Source organism: Carassius gibelio, chromosome B25 (genome assembly GCF_023724105.1).
Source record: "Carassius gibelio isolate Cgi1373 ecotype wild population from Czech Republic chromosome B25, carGib1.2-hapl.c, whole genome shotgun sequence".
Lineage (NCBI taxonomy): Eukaryota > Metazoa > Chordata > Actinopteri > Cypriniformes > Cyprinidae > Carassius > Carassius gibelio.
Window position 1 is genome coordinate 4771686 of NC_068420.1, and position 21411 is coordinate 4793096.

The 21411-nt window shown below is 38.6% G+C and overlaps 1 protein-coding gene across 12 annotated transcripts in view; it reads left to right on the plus strand.

Moving 5' to 3' along the window:
• The first annotated feature begins 416 nt into the window (after positions 1 to 416).
• Positions 417 to 21411, plus strand: part of LOC128014104 (neogenin) — a 124502-nt gene continuing 103507 nt past the window's right edge. For 2 of the 12 annotated variants that reach the window (XM_052597362.1, XM_052597361.1), the window contains exons 1-2: positions 554 to 1040; positions 1370 to 1411. In XM_052597362.1, the coding sequence (XP_052453322.1) occupies positions 965 to 1040; positions 1370 to 1411 (118 nt within the window). In that variant the 5' untranslated portion in view covers positions 554 to 964. Of the gene's footprint in view, positions 1041 to 1369; positions 1412 to 21411 lie in introns of all 12 variants that reach the window. The other 10 variants (XM_052597356.1, XM_052597357.1, XM_052597360.1 and 7 more) reach the window with 10 other exon arrangements.

Below are 21411 nucleotides of genomic sequence, written 5' to 3' on the forward strand. Positions count from 1 at the left end.
TAATCAAAATTGAGCTCTTTAGTCATGAAGTCAATTTGCAACGTAATTCGCCATGACTTCCAGCGGGAATTTCCATTGGTTTTTGGTTTTGGATAGCGGTTTTTTTTTTATTTCTAAGTGAAATCAGGTCTGGGACAATACTTGAGACTTTTAGGATTTGTTCTAAATCATAATTTGCATACAATCATATTTAAAAGTTAAGGATTGAAATAAGAATTGCAACTGACTTATCAAGTAGATAAATAAGCATCTTGTGTCAATAATTTATTTAGCTACTCTAAAAACACAGTAGCTTCAGAAATTAGTGTGTGTGTGTTTGTGTGTGTGTGTGTGTGTAGTATGTACTACGATGCGGTGGTTCAAAAGAAATGTGATTCATGAGTTAGCAATTACCTCAACACACCGGGATCCAGATGTGCGCATGCGCATCACGCACCCACACGCCGTGATTTTTGACTTTCCCGGGCCAAAGAAAATCCAGAATCCTGTGAGAATCCACGCCTGCTTTTTCACGGACCAATGCCCACTACGATCCTCTCCAGCACCCCACGCCGTGTGCTTATGTTGGATATTCCACTGCGGTTCCGTTAAATCTGTTGAACGCGTCTTTCTCCGCGCGTCCAGAAACACGCCGGATCGGTCTGAAGCGCGTCGGAACCCGTTTGCAGCCGCTGCCTTTGTGGATTGGCTGTGGATTGACTTAATGCCTCCTTTAAAAGCCCTCTTCGGGGTTTTAAGTTCAAGAAAACACCCGGACCCTTCGCCTTCTCGTCTTTGACTCTCTCGGGAGAATTAAATGTTTATTTGTTGGCACCGGTGGAGCGCGAGATCTTGCCGGTTGCGGACGATGTTCGGCGTTTTTGTATAAAACACCTTGTCGGTAAAACTTTACCTCAGAAAACACAGTGGATAACTTGTGCGTTTCCCCGAGATTATTTTGTGTATTTTTTTACCTTAGAAAGTGATGGCGGAGCGGGGGGCACGGCTGATCGTTTTTTTCGCAAGTCTCATCGTTCTCCGGTTCGGCGGTGCGGATAAAGGTAAGTTCCGTCTTTCTCGTTCGGTATTAACGTTAAATACGTGTACGCGTTTACGAGCGCGGCGCGGCGTCGCCAAATCCAATGATAATGTTCAGCATTTATTAATCTTTTTCTACCAGTTTATCTTACCAACCCTGATGTTTACCATTCTGCCCTGCACAGCCTAGTTACTGTGGTTATATAGTGAGGTTTAGTGGTTACATCTGGGTTGGTAGACGCTTGAAGGTTTAAATTCCGCAAAGGATCATACGTGATCCTGCTATTTAGTGATTGGTAACTAGGTGATCACCTCAGGTTGCTTTGACTATCATGTAAACTTATTTTTTTAGGGAGCGAGAGAATAAGCCATTACAGATTTGGAGGTTTTGTTGGTAAGTAAGCATTGGAAAGAAGAGCTCTTGCAGAAAGCCACCACTGCCCCTCATCCATTCATTCATCCATCCATCCGCTCCAAAACAAGGGAATGGGGGAACTCTTGACTGAACCTAAAAGAAGAGCTGAGGGGTAATGATTGATGGTTGATGGTAATAACAGGGTCAGGTTCAGACATTGGGGAACATTTACTATTGGAAATGATGAAAGGGAATTTTCTGGCTGACTCAAATGAAGATCGGTTCCCTCAGTGTCTGCTTCTGAGATTGCTCTGAGGTGAATTTGTAAAATGACACCTTAGTCACACGAAATAGGGCTTGACCACTCCGAGATTTGTGCTGTTTTTGCACAATATTTGTCTGAAATCAACATTATTTTCTTTAGACGGTGACATATGTAGATTTTTTTCCCCATTTTTGAAAAGGAATCAGATGTATTTATTCTTCAAGTCATGGTTGCGGGCATGTTTGAGAATCAGCTTTTTTTAAAGCTAAATTGCATGTTTTCTGTGTTTTAAAGTATTCTAGATAGCACTTGAATGGTGCTTTGTACATGTGGCCAGTTTCGAGTTGCTAATCATGGCGTCCCTCTGAAAATAAGTTTTTGTTTATTTGAAAAACTCATTTCCCTGAGGTTTCAGGCGCACAGATTTTAAAGCCAAGCCACGAGTCCTCTCTTAAAGATAGTCTGCTCGTAAACTGACTATATTCACAATGCTTTATAGAGTTTCGTAGATTTCTCAGTGGAAGAAAGTCACATCAAACCATTCGTTTGGTTTTGTTTTAGTTCAGATTTGACACTCAACAGTTTATCAGAATCATTGCTTACGGACCTGTTTTGTTCACGCTTCTGTTTCTCAGTAGCTAAATATAGTTGCCGTTAATAATCTTATTGACAGTTCAGTTGAAGTGGTGCCTAGATAAAAAAGTGCGCTTGATTAAAATAAAATTTAGTTTGAAAGATTTGGTGCATTAAATAATTGCTATGCAACTACATAACGATTACGAATACACTGAATGCTGCTCTTCATTGCATTGAAATAGATGTGATGCACATATAGATTTCCATTTAGAACACATATCAATCATACTTAAAATTTGCAACATTGATTTCTTTGGACGCAATGTCAGTAAGTGATTTTTCTTCCAATGTACAGCAACTCTCAAAATACAACAGACGGTCTAATGTTCTTGTGTTAAGTTCCATCTCTAATGCAATTCATAGAAGTCTGTAAAAGGTTTATCAGATGAAAACCAGTTTGCCGTCTCTCGTGCCACTTTTAGAATGGCAAGGGCTGGTCACAAGTGTCATGCTGTCGTAATTGCTTTTGGCACAGCAGGTAAACGGCACAAATGGAGACATCTGTAGCTATCTCCATCTCTCATTAGCTGTGTGTGTGGTTGGGGCGAGGCAATGGGGGTCTGTGGTCTTCAAAAGCAAGCTTAATCCTCATCTATGTCAGCCTGAATGACTGAATTACATTTTAGCACATCCAACTGACCTCCTTCCATTGCTGCTAGTAGTGGGATATCCACAGCCCGATCTCATTCACAAGGCTCGAGGGTAAATTTGTGAATCTCCACACTCACTCTCATACTCTCTTGGTCTGGCGCTTTGAGAGAATGATGCGCGAAGCCATTTTCCTGCAGCCTGCAGCTGGTTGAGACGAGGAAACCAAGACAAAGACAAACACATTCATTCTGTCTTATCTGTGCTCTTGTCTAAGTGAGACTGACAGTGGGCAACAGAGTGTTTGGTTTCTCCCCTTGGCTGCTTATCAATTTGTGGAGTTTTCACCTTCTAGATCGCCTATGGCTGATTGATGCTATGTGTACGTGTAGATGTAGTTGTGCAGTGTGTCCGTTTGTGGTTGGATGGAAAGATGCTCAACTGAACCTATTAAATGTGGAGACATGCAATGAAAAAAAACTGAAAAAAATCCAATAATAAAAGTTTTGCTGGGATAATATATATAAATATTTTTTTCTGTAGGAGTTGTCCATAGATTTCTGACATTAATACAGCTTGAACCACTTAATGTATTATACAGGCTATGTTGAAGCAATTTTCTATTTCTTTCTTATGTGTGCTATAAACATCCTTTCTTTTCCACAGGTTTTTGCAATTAAAACCGCTTTACTTAATGCACATCATACATACGCTGTACAAGGTTGTGCAGCATTCAAGCAAATTTTAACTAGAAAAGCAACACTTAAGTTTGAAAATGGTTTAACCCTGATGTTTGAAGGATTTATGTACAGGTAAATATAATTTACGTGCCACAGATAGAAATTTAGTTTATACATTTCATTATTTTTTTAAACTAATTTTTGTAGATTGTGCTGGCAGAACACTTCATTTCCCAGAATGCATTGCCTGTGATGGACTTCTTCCTTCAATTCATTCAACTTGCAGCCAAATTGATTCAGTTGAAAGGGAGCTAATTCTTCATTTCCAATGAGTTTTGCCCAACCCTGGTACAAACTGTCCTTTATATATATATAATATTGCTTCCTTGCAAGCACAAAAATTTAATCTCTTTCAAAAATCTGGTTGTTCTAGAGGTCTAAAAATTAATTTTGCAAATGCTTTTTAGCCTGGAACGTGTGTTGAAACCTTGTGGTTTGGTTTTGTGGAGCCACTGAGATCCATGAGTGTGGAAAGGATGGAAAATTCCAGCAAGAGAGTTGCTGTTTGCAGTAGGAAGACGTATTTGTCCTTCTCAATATAGCGTTTGACTAGGCGGACCCTCACGCTCAGCCTCTCACTGGGAAAGGTCACAGCCCTGAAAGACGGGGTCACTCTTGATTTCTCCTTCTGCGGTCTCAATGAATAGAGAACTCTTGCTGGTTGTTATTGCTTCTCCAACACCTCTCTTGGCTTTTTTTGGAGCTTTCTTGTAAAGAGTGTTTAAATTGAGGACTGTTGTGGTGAAGGCATCGTTTTAATGAGGTCAGGAGAGCGTTTGCTGAGAGGAGCCCAGTGTTTGACCCTTGCTGTGAGGGTTTAGATACATGGCTTTTGTATGGATTGAAGGTCTTGACAGCTGTCTGTGAGAACCTGAACAAGACATAAACCATCTCTAGTTGTATAGTTCAAATCATCATCCAAAAATCCAATACACTGCTCTTTCAACATGGTTGAAGTTGATCCTATGGATTATGTCTCTGGTACTTTTGATAATTTTTTTATACTTTGAAACTCAGCATCTGTTCTGTGTTGAATAGCAGTCTCTCCAGTTCACCCCCTTCTGTAAGTGCTGTGGTTTTCCCAATGGGTTAAGCAGGAGGCTATGAATAATGGAAGAGAACCTTTGCTGTCTCTAAAACGGTGATTAATTGGTTTAATTTGATCATGTTGTACCTTCTGGGCTTTGTATACCACCTGATTTGTCCTCTACCTGTTGATGAATCTCTTGTAGCCATCGTGTGTATCATGTCTCAGCTTGGAGCAGCCCACTTTGACCTATCTATCTATGAAAGACCTCTTTAGTTCACTCGAAAATGACCATTCTGGCATCATTTACTTTCCCAAACTCAAAAGTGGGTATTTTGAATAGAGTTTTGTCCATTCAGTAGTAGTCAGTGGGGTCTAAAACAACATTATTTGGACCTCACTAACTTTGGAAAAAAAAAAACATATATATTTATATATATATATATATAAACCATAGACTGCATAAAGTCATGGACAGTATGTCCATGTTGTCACCCATAGTTTTCCAAAGAGTGTTTATAAAGCCTAAAGTAGGCAGAGGCAGCTGTTGGCATCTTGGCAGCACATCACCCTGCTTCACTTCCGGATAATTAAAAATGGGCAAAATAAGTGGGAGCTGGTTGCTGAAACCACGCCCACCTAACTCGACGGCAGTGACCGCAGCAGCAATCCACCTGTTACTCAAGGGCCGTGCCCTTAATAATGCAGAACTTTAAGGCTTGAAAATTTTAAATGGACGAGTTATAACAAATATTCACCCCCCTCACAGAACTGACTTCCCGATAGAGCCATGTCTTTTGAGTAGGGATGCACGATAATATCGGCACAATATCGGTATCGGCCGATAAAAGCTTAAAATGACCATTATCGGTATCGGCCGATATGAATATTTCTGCCGATGAGCCAAACCGATATTCTCCAAGTGAAATAATTGACCTGTTTTTCAGATGTGAATGTCTGTCTACATTTGTAAAATAATAAATTTATGGTAGAATCAGTACAGAAGAGATGCATGGATTTCTCTTCAGTAAAATTAAAGTTTAAATATATCAGTATATATTTGTATATATATCGATATCGGTATCGGCATCGGCCAAAATTATTTTGAAAATATCGGCATATCGAATATCGGCCAAAATCCAATATCGTGCATCCCTACTTTTGAGCTGGCCTTTCGAAAGTAAAAGCAATGGGCTGACATGGTAATTGATCTCTGATTGGTGGGTTTGAGGGTATGTAACCATGGAGAGAATTTTCCAGTTCTCCAGGCCACATGCTAGCTGCCTCCCGCTGATATCAGCTCACTTAGTCTCTGTAGGGAACGCAAATTACTGCCTTTCTTCTGCAGAAACCTGCTGTAACGTAGTTAGACATGTATAGGTCTGAACAATTTGGCCTAATTTAATGGATGACCTCACTCTAACTCAAAAACACACGTCGTTAGATTAGCCATTGAACATTTTCATTGCACTGAAATGTTCATTTTAAAATTCTGAAAATGCGCCGCATTGGGGTGCATCCATTGACTAAAGTGATTGAGAGCAAGCTAATGACATTCTTTGTAGTTTGTAGCCACCGTGCTTCGATTATTTCTTTCACACCTCAAGCGAAGCCACAATCCCCATCTGAACCAATCTTCATGTTGTCTTACCTCTTACAAATGATGCATTTAAAAGGGAAGCCAAGCTTATGTTAATGTTCTTTTGAACTCTGCTTTACCGAAAGGCAATAAAGGGCATCCAGGCTCGAAGATGACTGGCTTATGATAAACCAGCCTTTCCTCCCCATTAGCTTTATGGGAAGAGTTGCTCTATTTTTCGTCAGGGATGAGACGGGCTTTACTTGACTCTGAAAGAGGTGATGTTGGTGATGTGGAGCAGAGTTTGAAACCCAAGTAGGTTGCAAATTGTTGTGGAATTATTAAAAAGTTAGTAACTCCATGTGGACCGTTTGCCTGAGGCTCTGGTTTGTTTGTTGGTTTTTGAACATCATGGCCCATTTTTGGGAGAACTTTCTGCTCTTGTTCTTAGTATTAGACCTAGTGTTCCTGCTCTTTCCTTTGAGTTAAATTTTGTGAATAAGAAGCAACTAATTGCTGCCATCCCTCTGATATGTAAAATACTTTTTGATGAAGTCGATTTCTTTCAAACTGGAATTTCCTCTTGCTGTGCACCTAAAAGAGGTAAGTCATAAAATAGTGATTAAAAATAGAGCTTGAACTCTCCATAACTAACTTAATATTGGTCCAAATGCTGAAAGAATTATTCAATTGAATAAATAATCATGCAAGTATTTGTAGTATTTTATGAATGTCAGCAGCACAGATTGCAGAGTGCCTGCTGATGGGAATTAATTTAATGATAGTGTTGTTTTCCTCGTTGCGTTGTCAGGAAGCCAATTAATTTCATCCTCAAGTAGCAGCAGATTGCAAATATTTTGCAGGGTTTATCTCGGAAGCAGGCGTCCGCCACTGTATGTAGACTCGCGTCTGAAAGAAAATTGCTGTTTTTGCTAATTAGACATGATTGAAGGCATGTCAGGAGTACATGGAGTATATACATGGAGTTTTATTGGCAGGACACATCCATCAAACACGCAGCGACTCCGTGAACGTCTCCCAGGGGACACTGATTAACCCTTCCCCTGGATGAAATGCATAAATTGTGTGTTTTTCTTCGCCCCGCCGCTAGCGAGTAATGTCTGTCTGTGGCGTATATGAAGGCCGGGACGTGATTTAATCATTGGCTGTATTCTGTCGGGCTCTTAGGGCATCGTCCTTGCTGTGCATGCATCAATTACACACACAGACGCACATGCGCTTTAATAAGCCTGCGAGTGTGCTGTTGGCAGCAGTGCTGTCACTGAGACTGATGGTTGTGACAGCAGGCGGGTGATAATTAACCAAGATTCCTGCTATTCACTTTCTCTCACGCACACACACACACGATATTCAGAGCTTGATAGTGGCAGGTTACAGTGTGTGTGTGTGTGTGTGTGTGTGCTCCTTTTTTAAGGGGCACAAATGGTGCACTAAACACACCAGGGTCTTTGGTTCAAGTGTTCCCTCAGGGCAGAGCAGGTGACTGAGCATTAGCCAGTGGATAGTTTGTCCCGTTCTGAATGTGGTCTAAATAAATCTTGGAGAAGTGGACTTCAAATCTCTACTTGCTAAGACCCTAGCTATGCCCTTGATTATCTGCTGGCTATTAATATATAGAATAAACCGTAATGAAGCACATTAAAGTTCCCTTTAAACAACGTTCACTCAAATTTGACGAGAAATGTAGAGTGAGGCTTGATTTTTATCTCGTATTAATTGATTTGATGGCGTAAAGTGGGTTTTAAATCAGAATGGTGTCAGATCTGAATGTGGATTTCCCTCCTGAAACATTTAGTTTTGAAAGAGAACTGAGATGTTGAGGTTGAAGGTCAAGATCACCCTTCCAACGTGTCTTCATCTCTCCCAATATTTGATATTATGGCTTTAATGTGTTTTTTTTTTTTTTTCAGTATTAAATTATTTCTTTAACTATTGGCATAATTTAAAGCTCAACTATCTGAAACGGACCCTAAACAATGTCTTCATTTTGACATTGACATTAACAAATGTTCAGTAGAATCGGACATTAATTTTATGTAGATTGATTTGGACTTGAACATCCTTTTGACGGTTGAACTTTGTTTCACGTATTTCTGGAGCTGGTGATTTTAGTGATGTTCTCTTTGTGTTTTCAGAGGTTTGCTCAGGGTCACAGAGGGTTATATTGATGAGTTTTCCTTTGGGGAAGCTGTTGTGCGTTATGCAGGAAGCCAATAGGAAAAGCTGTTCATCTGTCTGAACTGCCTGTGTAAATATGGCCCTGGGTGGGCGTCTGTACTGTGTGTGTGTGTGTGTGTGTGTGTGTGTGTATAGAAAGGGGTTGAAAGAGTCTCTATTTTGGCCTAAATGAGAATAACAGACTAGATGCTATAAAATTTGACGTGAAAATAAGACTGTGAGAGCTAGAAATACAGGGCATGCAATGGACCTCATCCATCAACTTGAATTTGTGTAAATTATTCATTGAAGTATGATTTGCTTAGAATGCAGCATTAAATGCATTTTCCTAAGAATGCTTTTAATGAACAATGTTTACACCACTTCAGTGGACAAATTGATGTGGAGTTTATAGTTTTTGCTTAAATTGTTTTAACTTCAGTGCAGTGCTTCATATAAAAATGCCTTTATGATAAATTTACACAAATACAATTCTCAATTGCCTAATTTCTATTTCCAATCTTTTTCATTGGCATTTTGTCAAGACAGCATAAAATACACTTACATTGAACTGATCGTGTTTAACCCTAAAACTTAACCATCCCTACCCAGGGAGGAAGAACACACACACACACACACACACAAATAAAAAAAAACCCTGGCTGTATAATACTTTCTCATAATTTGCATTCTGAGGTGTACTAAGAGAGGCGTTTCTTAAGTATTATCCAAATCACAGTCCATCGCAAGTTAATGCAACAAGTCATGCAAGATACTTTCCATTATGTTTGCAACTTTTTTTTTTACAAAAAGTGCAATACTTTCCTCTGTTTGTGTTGTGAAATCTTTAGAATTACCTTATTGGTGTAAGAGGCTGTCTTCCTGTGTAACATAATATTTGAGCCGCCAGCAGAGTTTTGAATCTGTTGACTGTATTCTTCCTGAATTCATTGTTACGATCTCTGTCATCATATCCTGACGGTGAAATACGGCATGTAATTGAAAAGCGATGGGGGGAATTTAACGACTCGCACGGCTCCCTGGTGACCTGCGGAAAGCACTCGCTTCCCCTAATTTTCCCCTTTTCCATAGCCGAGGCTGTGATTGATGGCCACGATGTTTATCCGGAACCTCGGCGAGAAAGAGAATGATTGGCCGTGACCAATTCTGTTAGTTGTCTGGAGGGGTTCGGAGACTCGCTTTTGTCCCGTGAAACTCCGGTGTCGTTTCAGGATGTGCTGTTTTAATGAAAGCCAAGGGCCTGTTTATACACACATCGACAGGGAAATAGAAGCTGCGCTTTTAAATGCAGATTATTCTAAACCTCAGTTATAGTGGTTAACCTTCCTTTCTAGCATATCTCACCCAGAATCCTCAGAGGAGAGCCTCTCGGAGCTGTGAGTCATAGTCTTTTCGTTAGATTACGTGGGCGTCAAAAGCAGCGAAAATATTGCAGCCTCGCCTGAGTTTGGGAATTGCAAATGCGACTTTGAGATTCTTGAAATGCAAATGATGAATTGAACAGACTTTGTCACTGGTGCCCTCTACTCTAGGAACGTTATTGCCAGAGGAAAGTCTATTTTTTTCAGACTTTTCAGGAAGCATCTTGTGTGGATGACGCCTCATTGGTTGTTTAACTAAGCTTTCCTTTTGGCTTCCAGTTATTAAATTAGAATATACTTCTATTAAATTGAAATGACTCATTTTCTACATTTCAAATGCGTTGTGAGGGCTGTTCCGCGTGACTCAAGCTTCATTGACCTCTGTGGAGTAACCATAACTTTTGAACCAATTATTCGCTACACTTTTAACCTTGTTGTGGTTAAAATGACTTGGTAAATATGTTGAATCTCTGATGCAAGGCATGTGAAACGGCCTTCAAGGGTTAGTTTGCCAAGAAATGAAAATTGTCTCTTTTTCACTCTCAATTCTAGTAAACCCATGTGACTAACTTTCTGCAGAGTACAAAGTATATTGAGAAATGTTTCAATTGAAAAAAAATAAATAAAAGTGAATCCAGTGTTTTTTGAACCTCGGCATACTTCAGATATTTTCCTTTTGTCTTCGTACAGTAATAAATGATGTCAGAATTATCATTTTTGCATGAGTTTTTCCCTTCGTAGCATCTTAGGATCACTAACATGTAAAAAATGGTCTTCGTCCTTTACAATTTATTTTCATCATTGAATCATAGATGTTTTGATTAATAGCTCTCCAAGGTCTCACCCAAGTATTGGTTTCTTTAGACCCCGACACACATGTAGCCCTCCTTTCAAACCCTCAAGCTACAATGTCTCTCTTTCATTGCGGTTCTTTTTTTATGTTATGATGGATTTATCCACTGAAAAAACAATTTACTTTCCAAGTGCAATTTTGCGATGAAGACAGTGATAGATAACAGAGATGTCAGTTTATTAACAGTCCCTGAGTAGTTTATTCTGCTCGCTTTGAGGACCAGGATGTGTTTTTTCCCTCCCATCCAGAGAGTTTGAGCATACGTTTGTTTAAAGCCATTCTGAGCGCCTGCTGAGAAGAGATAAAAGGAACGGCGTGGAGGAAGAGAGTTGGAAACTAATGGAAGGGGCAGTCGCAGACAGGTGAGAATCAGAAGTAAAGGATAAAAAACCGAGATGGAGATGAAAACGAAGCCATAGACAGCTAGGTCCTAAGCTTCATTATCCACCCAGCATGAGCTCCACCTAGAGATTATTTTTGATATGAGATCATTCCTTTGACCTACGCTAAAAAAGAAACCAAGTTCAAAAAAAAAATCCAGTTGTTCCCTGTCCACCTGTTCCTTTTTTTTTTTCTAGTCGAAATGGAGACAGCACTTTTGTTTGCTGGTCTTTTCCAAACCATTCATCCACATACACACACACACAGTCAGACCTTAAACTAGTAGACTAGTAGTGCACTTATATATACTAGTCCAAATTTGGGCTGTAAAGTGCTAATGGTGACTTTTTACGTCCAAGTCCTATTATTGGGCACCCGGTGGATCTACCAACCCAGAAAATGTGAAAAAGAACAACCAAGTAAATTTGTTTTGGTAAGCCTTTCTCTGCAAGCTTGTGGAAAAACGAGCCGGTCATATTTCGCTTTCCCCATGACGTAGAAAGGGGACTTAATCTGCAAGTTTTCTGTTTTCGCAAGCGACAATGGTGTACCAGTTCTAACACAAAGCATGTTATCTCTTCTGTATTTGAGTCTCAGCCTCAGAGGAGACAAGAGAGCAGTGGATTTATTGATTTATTTACTTCTTTTACGCTGCTACCACACCGATCTAAAATAAACGTGATTTCTGTCCCAGCTGTTTACCTTCACAGACATAACCGAATGGTTTTTGTAACTCGTTTTTAACAAACGTATGTATTTGACCATCTAAGCGCAATCAAACATAAAAGAGAACTTAATTGAGTACACACAGGCCATGTGAGTTTGCTTTCTGTGCACGTGATTTGGATGTGTGTGCTCAGAATACCCTGTCGGAAGTTTAAACTAAGGTTGTTTAAAACACATGATTTCAGCACGATAAAATTATAATCAAAACCAAACAAATGTTTTTTTTTTTGTGTTTTTTTGCAGAGTAACAAACTGTAAAGGCACACCACTATTCTGGAAAAGAGGGCGGGGAGCAGCAGCTCATTTGCATATAAAGAGACATGCACTGAACCACGTGTTTCTGCTTCCACTTAAAATAGGCATTTTCAAAATGATATAATGATCTGTGTATTTTGAGCTGAAACTTCACATTCTGGGGTCTTAAATTACATATTGGGATAACTGATATAATTAATCTCCTTTAGAAAACATGTTTGGCCATTTTGTATCACTGTTTTTCATTATCATTAACCATAAAAGCCCCATTTTTAATTTAAAAGCGGTTCAACAAAGTTCAACAGAAACTATTTAACAAAGCATGATTTCTTCAAATTTGCAATCAGTGTGTGTTGGTGCTACTAGAGATTTTGATGAGTTGGAATAATCGCATATATGTCGTGAATCGAATAATCGTGTATAATGGGTGATGTTTTTTTATATTTTACATTTTTATTGTTCTAAGACTTATTTGCACTAAGGACGATAACTAAAACCATAAATTTATAAAATTGTTTTAATTCTGGAAGAATAGCAAAGTCTGTATGACAACTGTAGCAATAATGCATCATGGGAATCCTTTTCAGAATGTGTTCCACACTTTAAAAACCCATTCTGGATGTTAATGTATTTTTGAGATATTCTAGGCGGGATGGGTCTTTAGGCTGGGATAAGATTTTTATTGACAGTCACCTCCAGCTCTTGTCTGCATGAGTTTGTTATTAAGTTATCACACTAAACTATCAAATTATTTTTGCAACCATAGTTTAGATGGTGACTTTAAACGAGGTGAATTTGCAGTTGTAAAAGTGCAGAGGAAAGCATGCTGTTAAAGTGTGTGTAATTTACTGTTTTCCTTGTTCTGCTTGGAATCAGTTATTTATTTCCTAATGCCTCAGCTGTGTTTTAATTAAGGATGCGTGCTCGCTGCGCTGTTGGAATTTAATTTACATTTGCCTGAAAATAAAAAGTAATCAAAGATTGTTCAGATCACAACCGGAGAGACTCCAGCACAATTTTTGCAAAACCTGCAGCGCAGAGCCTGTATCGAACAGATATTCACCGCTGACCCAGTTTGGGCTCCTCTGGGACTCCTAGAACCCGTTTAACCTTCTCGGGCTAATGATGGCGGTCAGGTAGGAAACAAAGGCACAAGACGGCAAGAGAAAGTGTGGGATTATTAACTTTGTTTTATTAGATGAGTCCCTACGGGTTTGCAGTGCTTTGAGGTGTGAGTGTTAATTGGTGTTGTTTTAAAAGCCTTTGTTCTGAAGAATAACAGGGTGCGGAGTTGGAGACCAGCACACTTTTGTTCTTTGAAGAATATTGGGGCTTTATGGGAAGCATCTATGTTTTTATGCTGATAGTCCGTACACTGAGGTTTACACTTGGTATTAACATGTCTGATCTCTGGTGGTTTGATCATGTCTGCAGCACTAAATATGCACCAAAACATGAACCATACTCCCAGTTAGCTGTGGCAAGAATGTGTGTATCTTGGCATTGTTCCTGTTGATACTTTGGTTGGCTTCTCATCTCAGAATACCATTCACTTGTAGGCTTCCATGCATGCATGAAGGTGTGCATGTGATTTTGTTTTGCAGTTTTCTCTCTCTTACAGCTTTTATATATCAGACATGCTAATAGGTCGCCTTTGTTTGTCGCCTTTGTTTCACTGTTGTTTTATAAAGTGTGATCCTTGCATGTTTGTTTGTTTGCTTGTTTGTTTAGCTAATTTGTTTGCTAAGAGTACTCCGAGCTCAATTTACCATGTTTTACTATAGTTTTTAAATTCATTTTGCCTATTTTCCTCAAAATCAACACATAAAAGTCAGGGCTACCCTGTTATCTAGGTATAGCCCATTGCAAAACTTGACTTAATAATTCATGAATAATTCATCCAAATAACACATATTTGGCAATTCAAGATGTAGGCTAGATTAGTTTGTTTCATCATCAAAACACATTTGGAGAAATGTAGCATTGCATCACTTGCTCACCAATGGATGCTCTGCAGTGAATGGGTGCCGACAGAATGAGAGTCCAAACAATAAACCACGCCACTCCAGTCCATCAATTAACATCTTTAGAAGTAAAGAGTTGCATGTTTGTAAGACACAAATCTATCATTAAGGAGTTTTAACCTTTAAACCATAGTTTCTGGCCAAAATAAGAGTCTATAACTCATAATAACACTTCCTCCATTGGGAACGTCCATCTCATGTTGTAATCAAAATTCACCCTCATGTTTGTTTAGAGATGTTTTGGATAGTTTTTCACTTACAAGCTGCGTTTGATCAGTGCATATTTCTCTCCTGATTCAGGCGAGATGGCGTTTTCATTGGAGAAAGCAATATTATGGATAGAAGACTTGTGTTTTTGCTAGAAGCAGTGGTTTGAATTGCACATTTTGCCACTTTTCACTTCACAAAGTAATAACTGATGGACTGGAGTGGTGTGGATTATTGTGATGTCCGTATCAGCTGTTTGGACTCTCATTCTGACGGCACCCATTCACTACAGAGCATCCATTGGTAAGCAAGCATGTAATGGTACATTTCCCCAAATCTGCTCTGATGAAGAAACAAACTCATCTGCATTTCGGATGGCCTGAGGGCGAATACATGTTCAGCAAAATTTCAATGAACTATTCCTTTAAATGTATAGATGTAGTTTTTAGTTCTTGAACTGCTCCAGGTTTTGAATTTTGTTGTCTGTCCTCTCGTTGCCTGAGAGTATCCTTTACACAGTAAAACCCACTGTCTTGCTTTCCATGTCTTTATCAGCCATCAGCTAGTTCAGACCCATCCAATGAGACTTGGTTTCCTGTCGTGAAGGTACAGCTCAATCTGCTTTGTGAAGCCAAGTGTTTGTATTGTGTTCTCTCTGAAGGGCTTTTGTCTGTCAGCCTCTCTCTGCTGCTGAGATGTTCGGTGTAAACCCGTCCTACACCCCCACCTCTTTCTCCTTCTGAAGCCTCTGAACACAAGCTCCTAAATCAATGAGAAAAGGGCAGCTCGACTGTGATGGGCCTCACTTTAAAAGACCCAAGGAATGAGAGCTAGCTGTGAGCTGACGCTAGAGACTACATATGTGTGGGTTGCTTCATGTGTACACACACACACACACACACACACACACTCTGGAGGGGCTGCTGAACATCAGTCGCTGCAGTGCTATTCTCATGCGTCTCTCTTGAGAGAGAAAGAGGCTGGAGACTTCAGCTCTGGAATTACTAAAAAAGGACCATAAAAGTATCTCAGAAGTAGTATGTACTTGACTCGTGTGCTGTATTCCAAGTCTTCTGAAGTTATATGATAGCTTTATGTGAGGAACAGATCGAAATTTAGGGCATATTTCACAAATGTTGCTCTTCGTTGTCCCTATACGTTCTAATATGGTGTTTCTGCCTCGGGAAATCCTTTCGTAGTTGCCTTATTTTTATGTTTTTTGACAAGGCATATTTTTATGATGCCTTTTTATCATTTTTGAGCTTGAGTCCCAATTTACTTCAGTTATTCAGAAAAATGAACCAGTACATTCAAAGAAAGTCTGTCATATATGGTTTAGGAATTAAATCTGTCTGTCTGGCGACTTGACTTATTAATGACGCTCAATATATCAGAATTATTATTATTATCAGTTCTATTAGATTTTATGAATTGTTTTTTTTTTTATTATGAAATGCCTATATGAAAATAAGTCTTGATTAGATTTTTATTGATTTTAAATTTGATTGATTTATTGATCTTTTTTATGTTTCTGTGTGTTTTCATTTATTTATTGCCAATTTTTTTTATTTGTAGTTCAATATTTAATATAAATAAAAATAAATTAAATAATTATATATATATATATATATATATATATATATATATATATATATATATATATATATATATATATAATATACTTTTTTTTTTTTTTTACTTTTTAAATTAATATATTAAATTAAAATTAAATTAAATTTATGCATTTAGCAGACGATTTTATCCAAAGCGACTTACAGTGCATTCAGGCTATCATTTTTTACATATCATGAGTGCCCGGGGAATCGAACCCCCAACCTTTCGCTTGATAACGCAGTGCTCTACCACTTCAGCTACAGGAACACTATTATTATTATTTAGAATTTGAACATTGTGTGTCCCTAAACTATTTTCTGCATCCCTCCGTCGGTCTTGTTCTGTGGGACTCTTTTCCAGACTAGTATCTACTTCTAGTGCTTGTGTTGGTGCAGCTGATGATGGCGGACCACACACACTCTCATACCATCAGAGCAGGTGTTCTGTAATCATCCCACTTTAAGAGCTGTTCACATCCTCAGCAGGAGCCTTGCAGCCCTCCCACACACACACACACACACGATGATTTGAAAATGTTATTGCTCAGAGATCGCTCTTTTATAGCTCAGGAGACTCTTCAGGTTAAGTGTAAGTTGAGCTCTATTGACCGCAGCGTTAATGTTGATTGCCATCATTTTTGATGAAAATCGTTCCGACTCAAAACTGAGGAGAATGGGAATGGGACAACACCGTTTTTAGTATTGGAAGTATAGCCACAGAGGTATAGGACAGAATTACGTGCTTTGTAATTGACAATAATTTAGTTATTTGTACACAATATTGCAAGAATCCTGAAAAAAAGGTTGATGAAGTAGTGTTTATGCAAAGGAATTGTTTTGGTAATACATAACCAGAAGCACAATCACCTAGAAAAGTAATCTTAATGGAGACTTTCTAGCTCGGATGGGCGTTAATTGAATTATTAATGCAATTCATTAAAGCGACATTTCTGCTTTACAGTCTCTGGAACACCAGCTTGGTTTACTTTCATTGTATAAATAATAATAATAACATTGTTTAATATAATAATGTTTAAATAGTTTTATATATATATATAGAGAGAGAGAGAGAGAGTTTAACGTTTACTGTGATAGTTTAAATAAATACATTTAGAACAGAAGTTAAAATAAGTTTTATATATATTAATTATAGTTTTAAAAAAATTATTTGAAAAAAAAAAGAAAAAAGATTGTTAACAAGACGCATCCGTAAACCTTCAGTCACAAGTTCATGTTGTGGTGTGTTTTATTCTGTCTGGAGTTGAACAGTTGGCCGTGAACGTTTACCTCACAAATGGTGAAACAGGATCTTTCCGATCCGCCTTTCCCTCATTCTGCTTTTCATTCTTCTCTATCTGTCTCTAAATGATCAGATTAGTGGTTTTGTTTGGATGGTGGAGTCACACGATGAGAGAACCCCAGCGCCTCCTCTTTCCCAACAGCAGCAGCTCTCTCTCGACTTGAGCCTGATTCTCTTTATCCACCTGTGTTTTTCCTGCCGGGTGCAGTCGCTGGGAAAATAGAGCTGGCTTCGGAGCGGCATGAAGAAGCACTTGAGTGAGCAGCAGCTCTGAGAGAACAAGATGAAGCCAAACCCACATCTCAGGCTCGTTCTGTTTCGCTTGAGATGGACTGACCCTTATTTGGGAGCGCTGCGGAATTCTGATGAGCTTCTTGATGTCAGTGCTGTGGAACGTTCGGTCAGATTCCAAAGCAAACAGATAAAATATTTATCCCTTATAAAACGGATGGGTCCGGCTGTAAAATCCGATCGGATCAGACACTTTGAAGCATTTGTAAGCAGCCTACAGCTAAGCTAAGAAACTACCTGGAAGAAGATATTTATACTCATTATTATTATTATTATTTTTATTATTATAAACTTGAATTTTAATTGTATACATAATTTTTTCTAATATATATATATATATATATATATATATGTGTGTGTGTGTGTGTGTGTGTGTGTGTGTGTGTGTGTGTGTTTTTACTTATCAATTATTTATTATTATTATTATTATAAAAAATCTTATCTATTTGTTTATAAGACACTTTTCTACTCAAAATAGATTTGTTATTATTTGTATTAAATATTTTGTTTGTATTTTTATTTGTTTAGAAAAAAATTTCCCTAAATGTTTTTTATTATTATTAATAGTTATATACATTTATTTACTTATAATTTCTCCTCAAATTGTTATAATAAAAAAAAAAATGTTTTTGTACTTTTAAGAGACGTTTTTCTTAAAAAAATAATTATTGTTATTCAATTTTTGACTTTTTAGAGCTTGACTTTTTAATGTAAAATATTTATTATTGATATTTTTCAGTCTTTTATCATATTACTGTTGCTTTCTGTTTATGAAACCTCTTGATCTACAGAGTGAATCAAATTGCTGAATAATTTTTTTTTTTTACCATGATTAAGGGATGTTGATAAGCACAGCGCAAAATAAAATAACATTTAGTAGCCTTGCTTTATTGAATGTTATCTCTTCCAGATTTCCGAATCCTCACATTTACACCCCATTGTTGACTAGACGGATCCTCGAGATGTGCTGTAATAGATGCATGCAAAAAGGCATGAAAACCCATCAGAGTTTTCTGTAGTCAGCTATTGTAGAAATGCGGTAGGTATTTCTCACCGGACATGATAGTATTTGTCAAGATGTTATTTCTTCCCATCACACAGATTGATACAGGCAGCTTGAATGTATGTCTCTATTTTGCCGGTGTGTTTCTGGGTCTAATGTTTACTTTGATACGCTGTGAGCTACAGTATCTGGGGCCTTTAGCAGCGCTGTTGCCCCTGGTTTATTTATTTGAGGATGAATAATACACACTGTCCTTGGTGGAAAAACCTCAACTTGATGCTCTCAATTTGGGTTGAGAAAGATTGGAGGAGTCTTGAAGTCTCCTTTTGGTTATGTGTGCATCTGTTTGTTTATTGATATACATGCAGACTATATTGCATCAGTAAGTGATTGCCATTTAGTCTGAAAACTTCATGATAGTTAGATTTTTCTGAATGTGTAATAACTATGTGTGTTAAATGAATCTCCAGAATGCATAGAAACGCTCTTTGTTGTTGTCTGATCTCAGAGCAGTTGTGATGCTTTATTTATGAAGGAATCCAGTGGTGTTTCTTGCTCGGCGTCAGCGTTTAATGAAGACCCCTGCTGCGTGCTGCCGTCCTTCTGTCAGCGCAGAGGTTTTTATTGGCATCCAGAGATCTTCTGCGAACGACTTTCTTCACGCATACTGCCACGCTTCTTCCTCGCCTGCTCTTTCAGTCTCGAATCGCCAAAAGAGTTCACTCCGAGCACACATTAATTCTCCCTTCAGTGCTAATTAATAACCCTGCCCCAGACAGGCCAGGAGAAATGGCTCTGCTGCGTCCAAAAACACAGCTCCTTCTCGACCTGTCATACAGTAAATGATCGTCCTTTCAGTTCCTGACCCGCCTTCCCTGCTAATATAGCTACATCTCATTTATTATACTCGATTGAATCGGCTGCCACTCTTTGTCAAGTTATGATGAGGCTTTAAGAAGTCATTTGTTCTGCTGATTCAGGTCACAGTCGGAGTTTGATTCTACGGGATTTGATTCGGTTTTTGGGAATCAGTCCAGTGTTTTTTAAATTTAAAACAATTTGCATGTGGCATTATATTAAAGCTGCAGTAGGTAACTTTTGTAAAAAAATATTTTTGATATATTTGTTAAACCTGTCATTATGTCCTGACAGTAGAATATGAGACAGATAATCTGTGAAAAAATCAAGCTCCTCTGGCTCCTCCCAGTGTCCTATTGCCATTTGCAGAAAGTGATCTGCTCCCGGTAAAAAACAACCAATCAGAGCTGCGGTCCGTAACTTTGTTTGTGTTCAAAATGTAGAAAAATGTATATAATAAGCGAGTACACTATGAATCCATTTTCCAAACCGTGTTTTTAGCTTGTCCTGAATCACTAGGGTGCACCTATAATAAGTGTTTATATTCGGACTATTTTAGATTGCTTCGGGGATACCGCGGCGGAGTAACCCAGTACCTTTGTGATTCTTCATAGACATAAACAGAGAGAAGTAGTTCCGGCTACAATGTTCTTCCGCAAGACGCAAGCAGTTCTGTTTATTAACCGCTAGAGCGTCAAAAGTTCCCTACCGCAGCTTTAAAACATCTAAATGCCACCTAATTTTTATTTTATTTATATTTAATACTTATTTATGTTATGTCATCTAAATATAATATTTATGTATGTATATTTCTTGTGTATGTGCACATATATGTGTAGACATATTTTTTTTTCTTGTGTTTGTGTATGTATTTATGTGTGTGTATGTATATATGTATGTTTATTTATTTCTTATTCATTCATTCATATATATATATATAGAGAGAGAGAGAGAGATTATGCATTTTCATGCACCAAACTCCAATCATTGGCTATAATCAGTGAATGTCTGCAAAGGTTGGGATCACCTTGTCTAAACCAGCGCTGAATTTCCTGCAGTAAATGCATGTGTAATAAAGTTACTCCAGGCTACGAGATAACCATGCGTAGGACAATATTGGTTTTGTAACCTTATCTCTGACAAGCCATAGGATTTGTGCCAGTCACTCTGTCCTGGAAGAGTTGTGTGTGTGTGTGTGTGTGTGTGTGTGTAAGTGTGTTACAGCTCTTGAACATGTCCTGGCAGAGTTTGTTTGCTGGAGGCTATATCAAGTGTCTCGCTGGTACACACTCTGGCCTGGAGTGTGTGAGCATGTTCATTTTCTCTGAATGAGACTCGTGTTCACCCCGTGTGACCAAAGTGGTTCAAGAAACACAGCCGAGAATGTGTTTTTGTATGCTTATTTTCTCACGTTCCACCCCCACTTACTTACACACGCTTACTCTTTTCTCTGGCGAGCATCTCCGAGGATCAGATCTCATGTTATGGCAGCCTTTGCTGTAAATTAATTTGGTTATTAATCGAATCCCTCTGAGCGGCGCGATGCCGGTGTCTCGCTGTCATGGCTACGACCCACCTTGAAATCTATTAGCATTGTAATGGCATGGTAATCCAGCGTTTCTGCCCTATTCATCTGCGTCACTCAAATGCCTCCGCCGCACAGAGATGTCAACTAATCCGGCCTCCGAAGATTCAGCAGTTAAACCCACGTCAATGCTTTGCCGTCTTGGGCTGACCTGAAGTCTGCAGCGCTCAGGTTTCTAGGTTTTCGATGGAATGGTGTTCGGGGAGTTTTAGTCTGAACTCATTATTCTTCTGTGATCTGACACATTTCTCAGGGAAATACTGAAGAAGTGATGCTTTCTTTAAGAACAAAAGTGTGGGGTTGATTTTATTCTATCTGTAAGGAATCGATCGGGTTGTGAGAAGTGTCTTAGAGGTGATGACGTCGAATGTGCATTTGTGCTGAATATCAAGTGAGATTGTCTTGAGGAATGGTTCACCCAAAAATGTAACTTTGCTAAAAATGTACTCGCTCTCAGGCCATCCGAAATGTGCATCAGTTTGAGAAATGGAGAAATGTAGCATTCCATCACTTGCTCACCAATGGATCCTCTGCAGTGAATGGGTGCC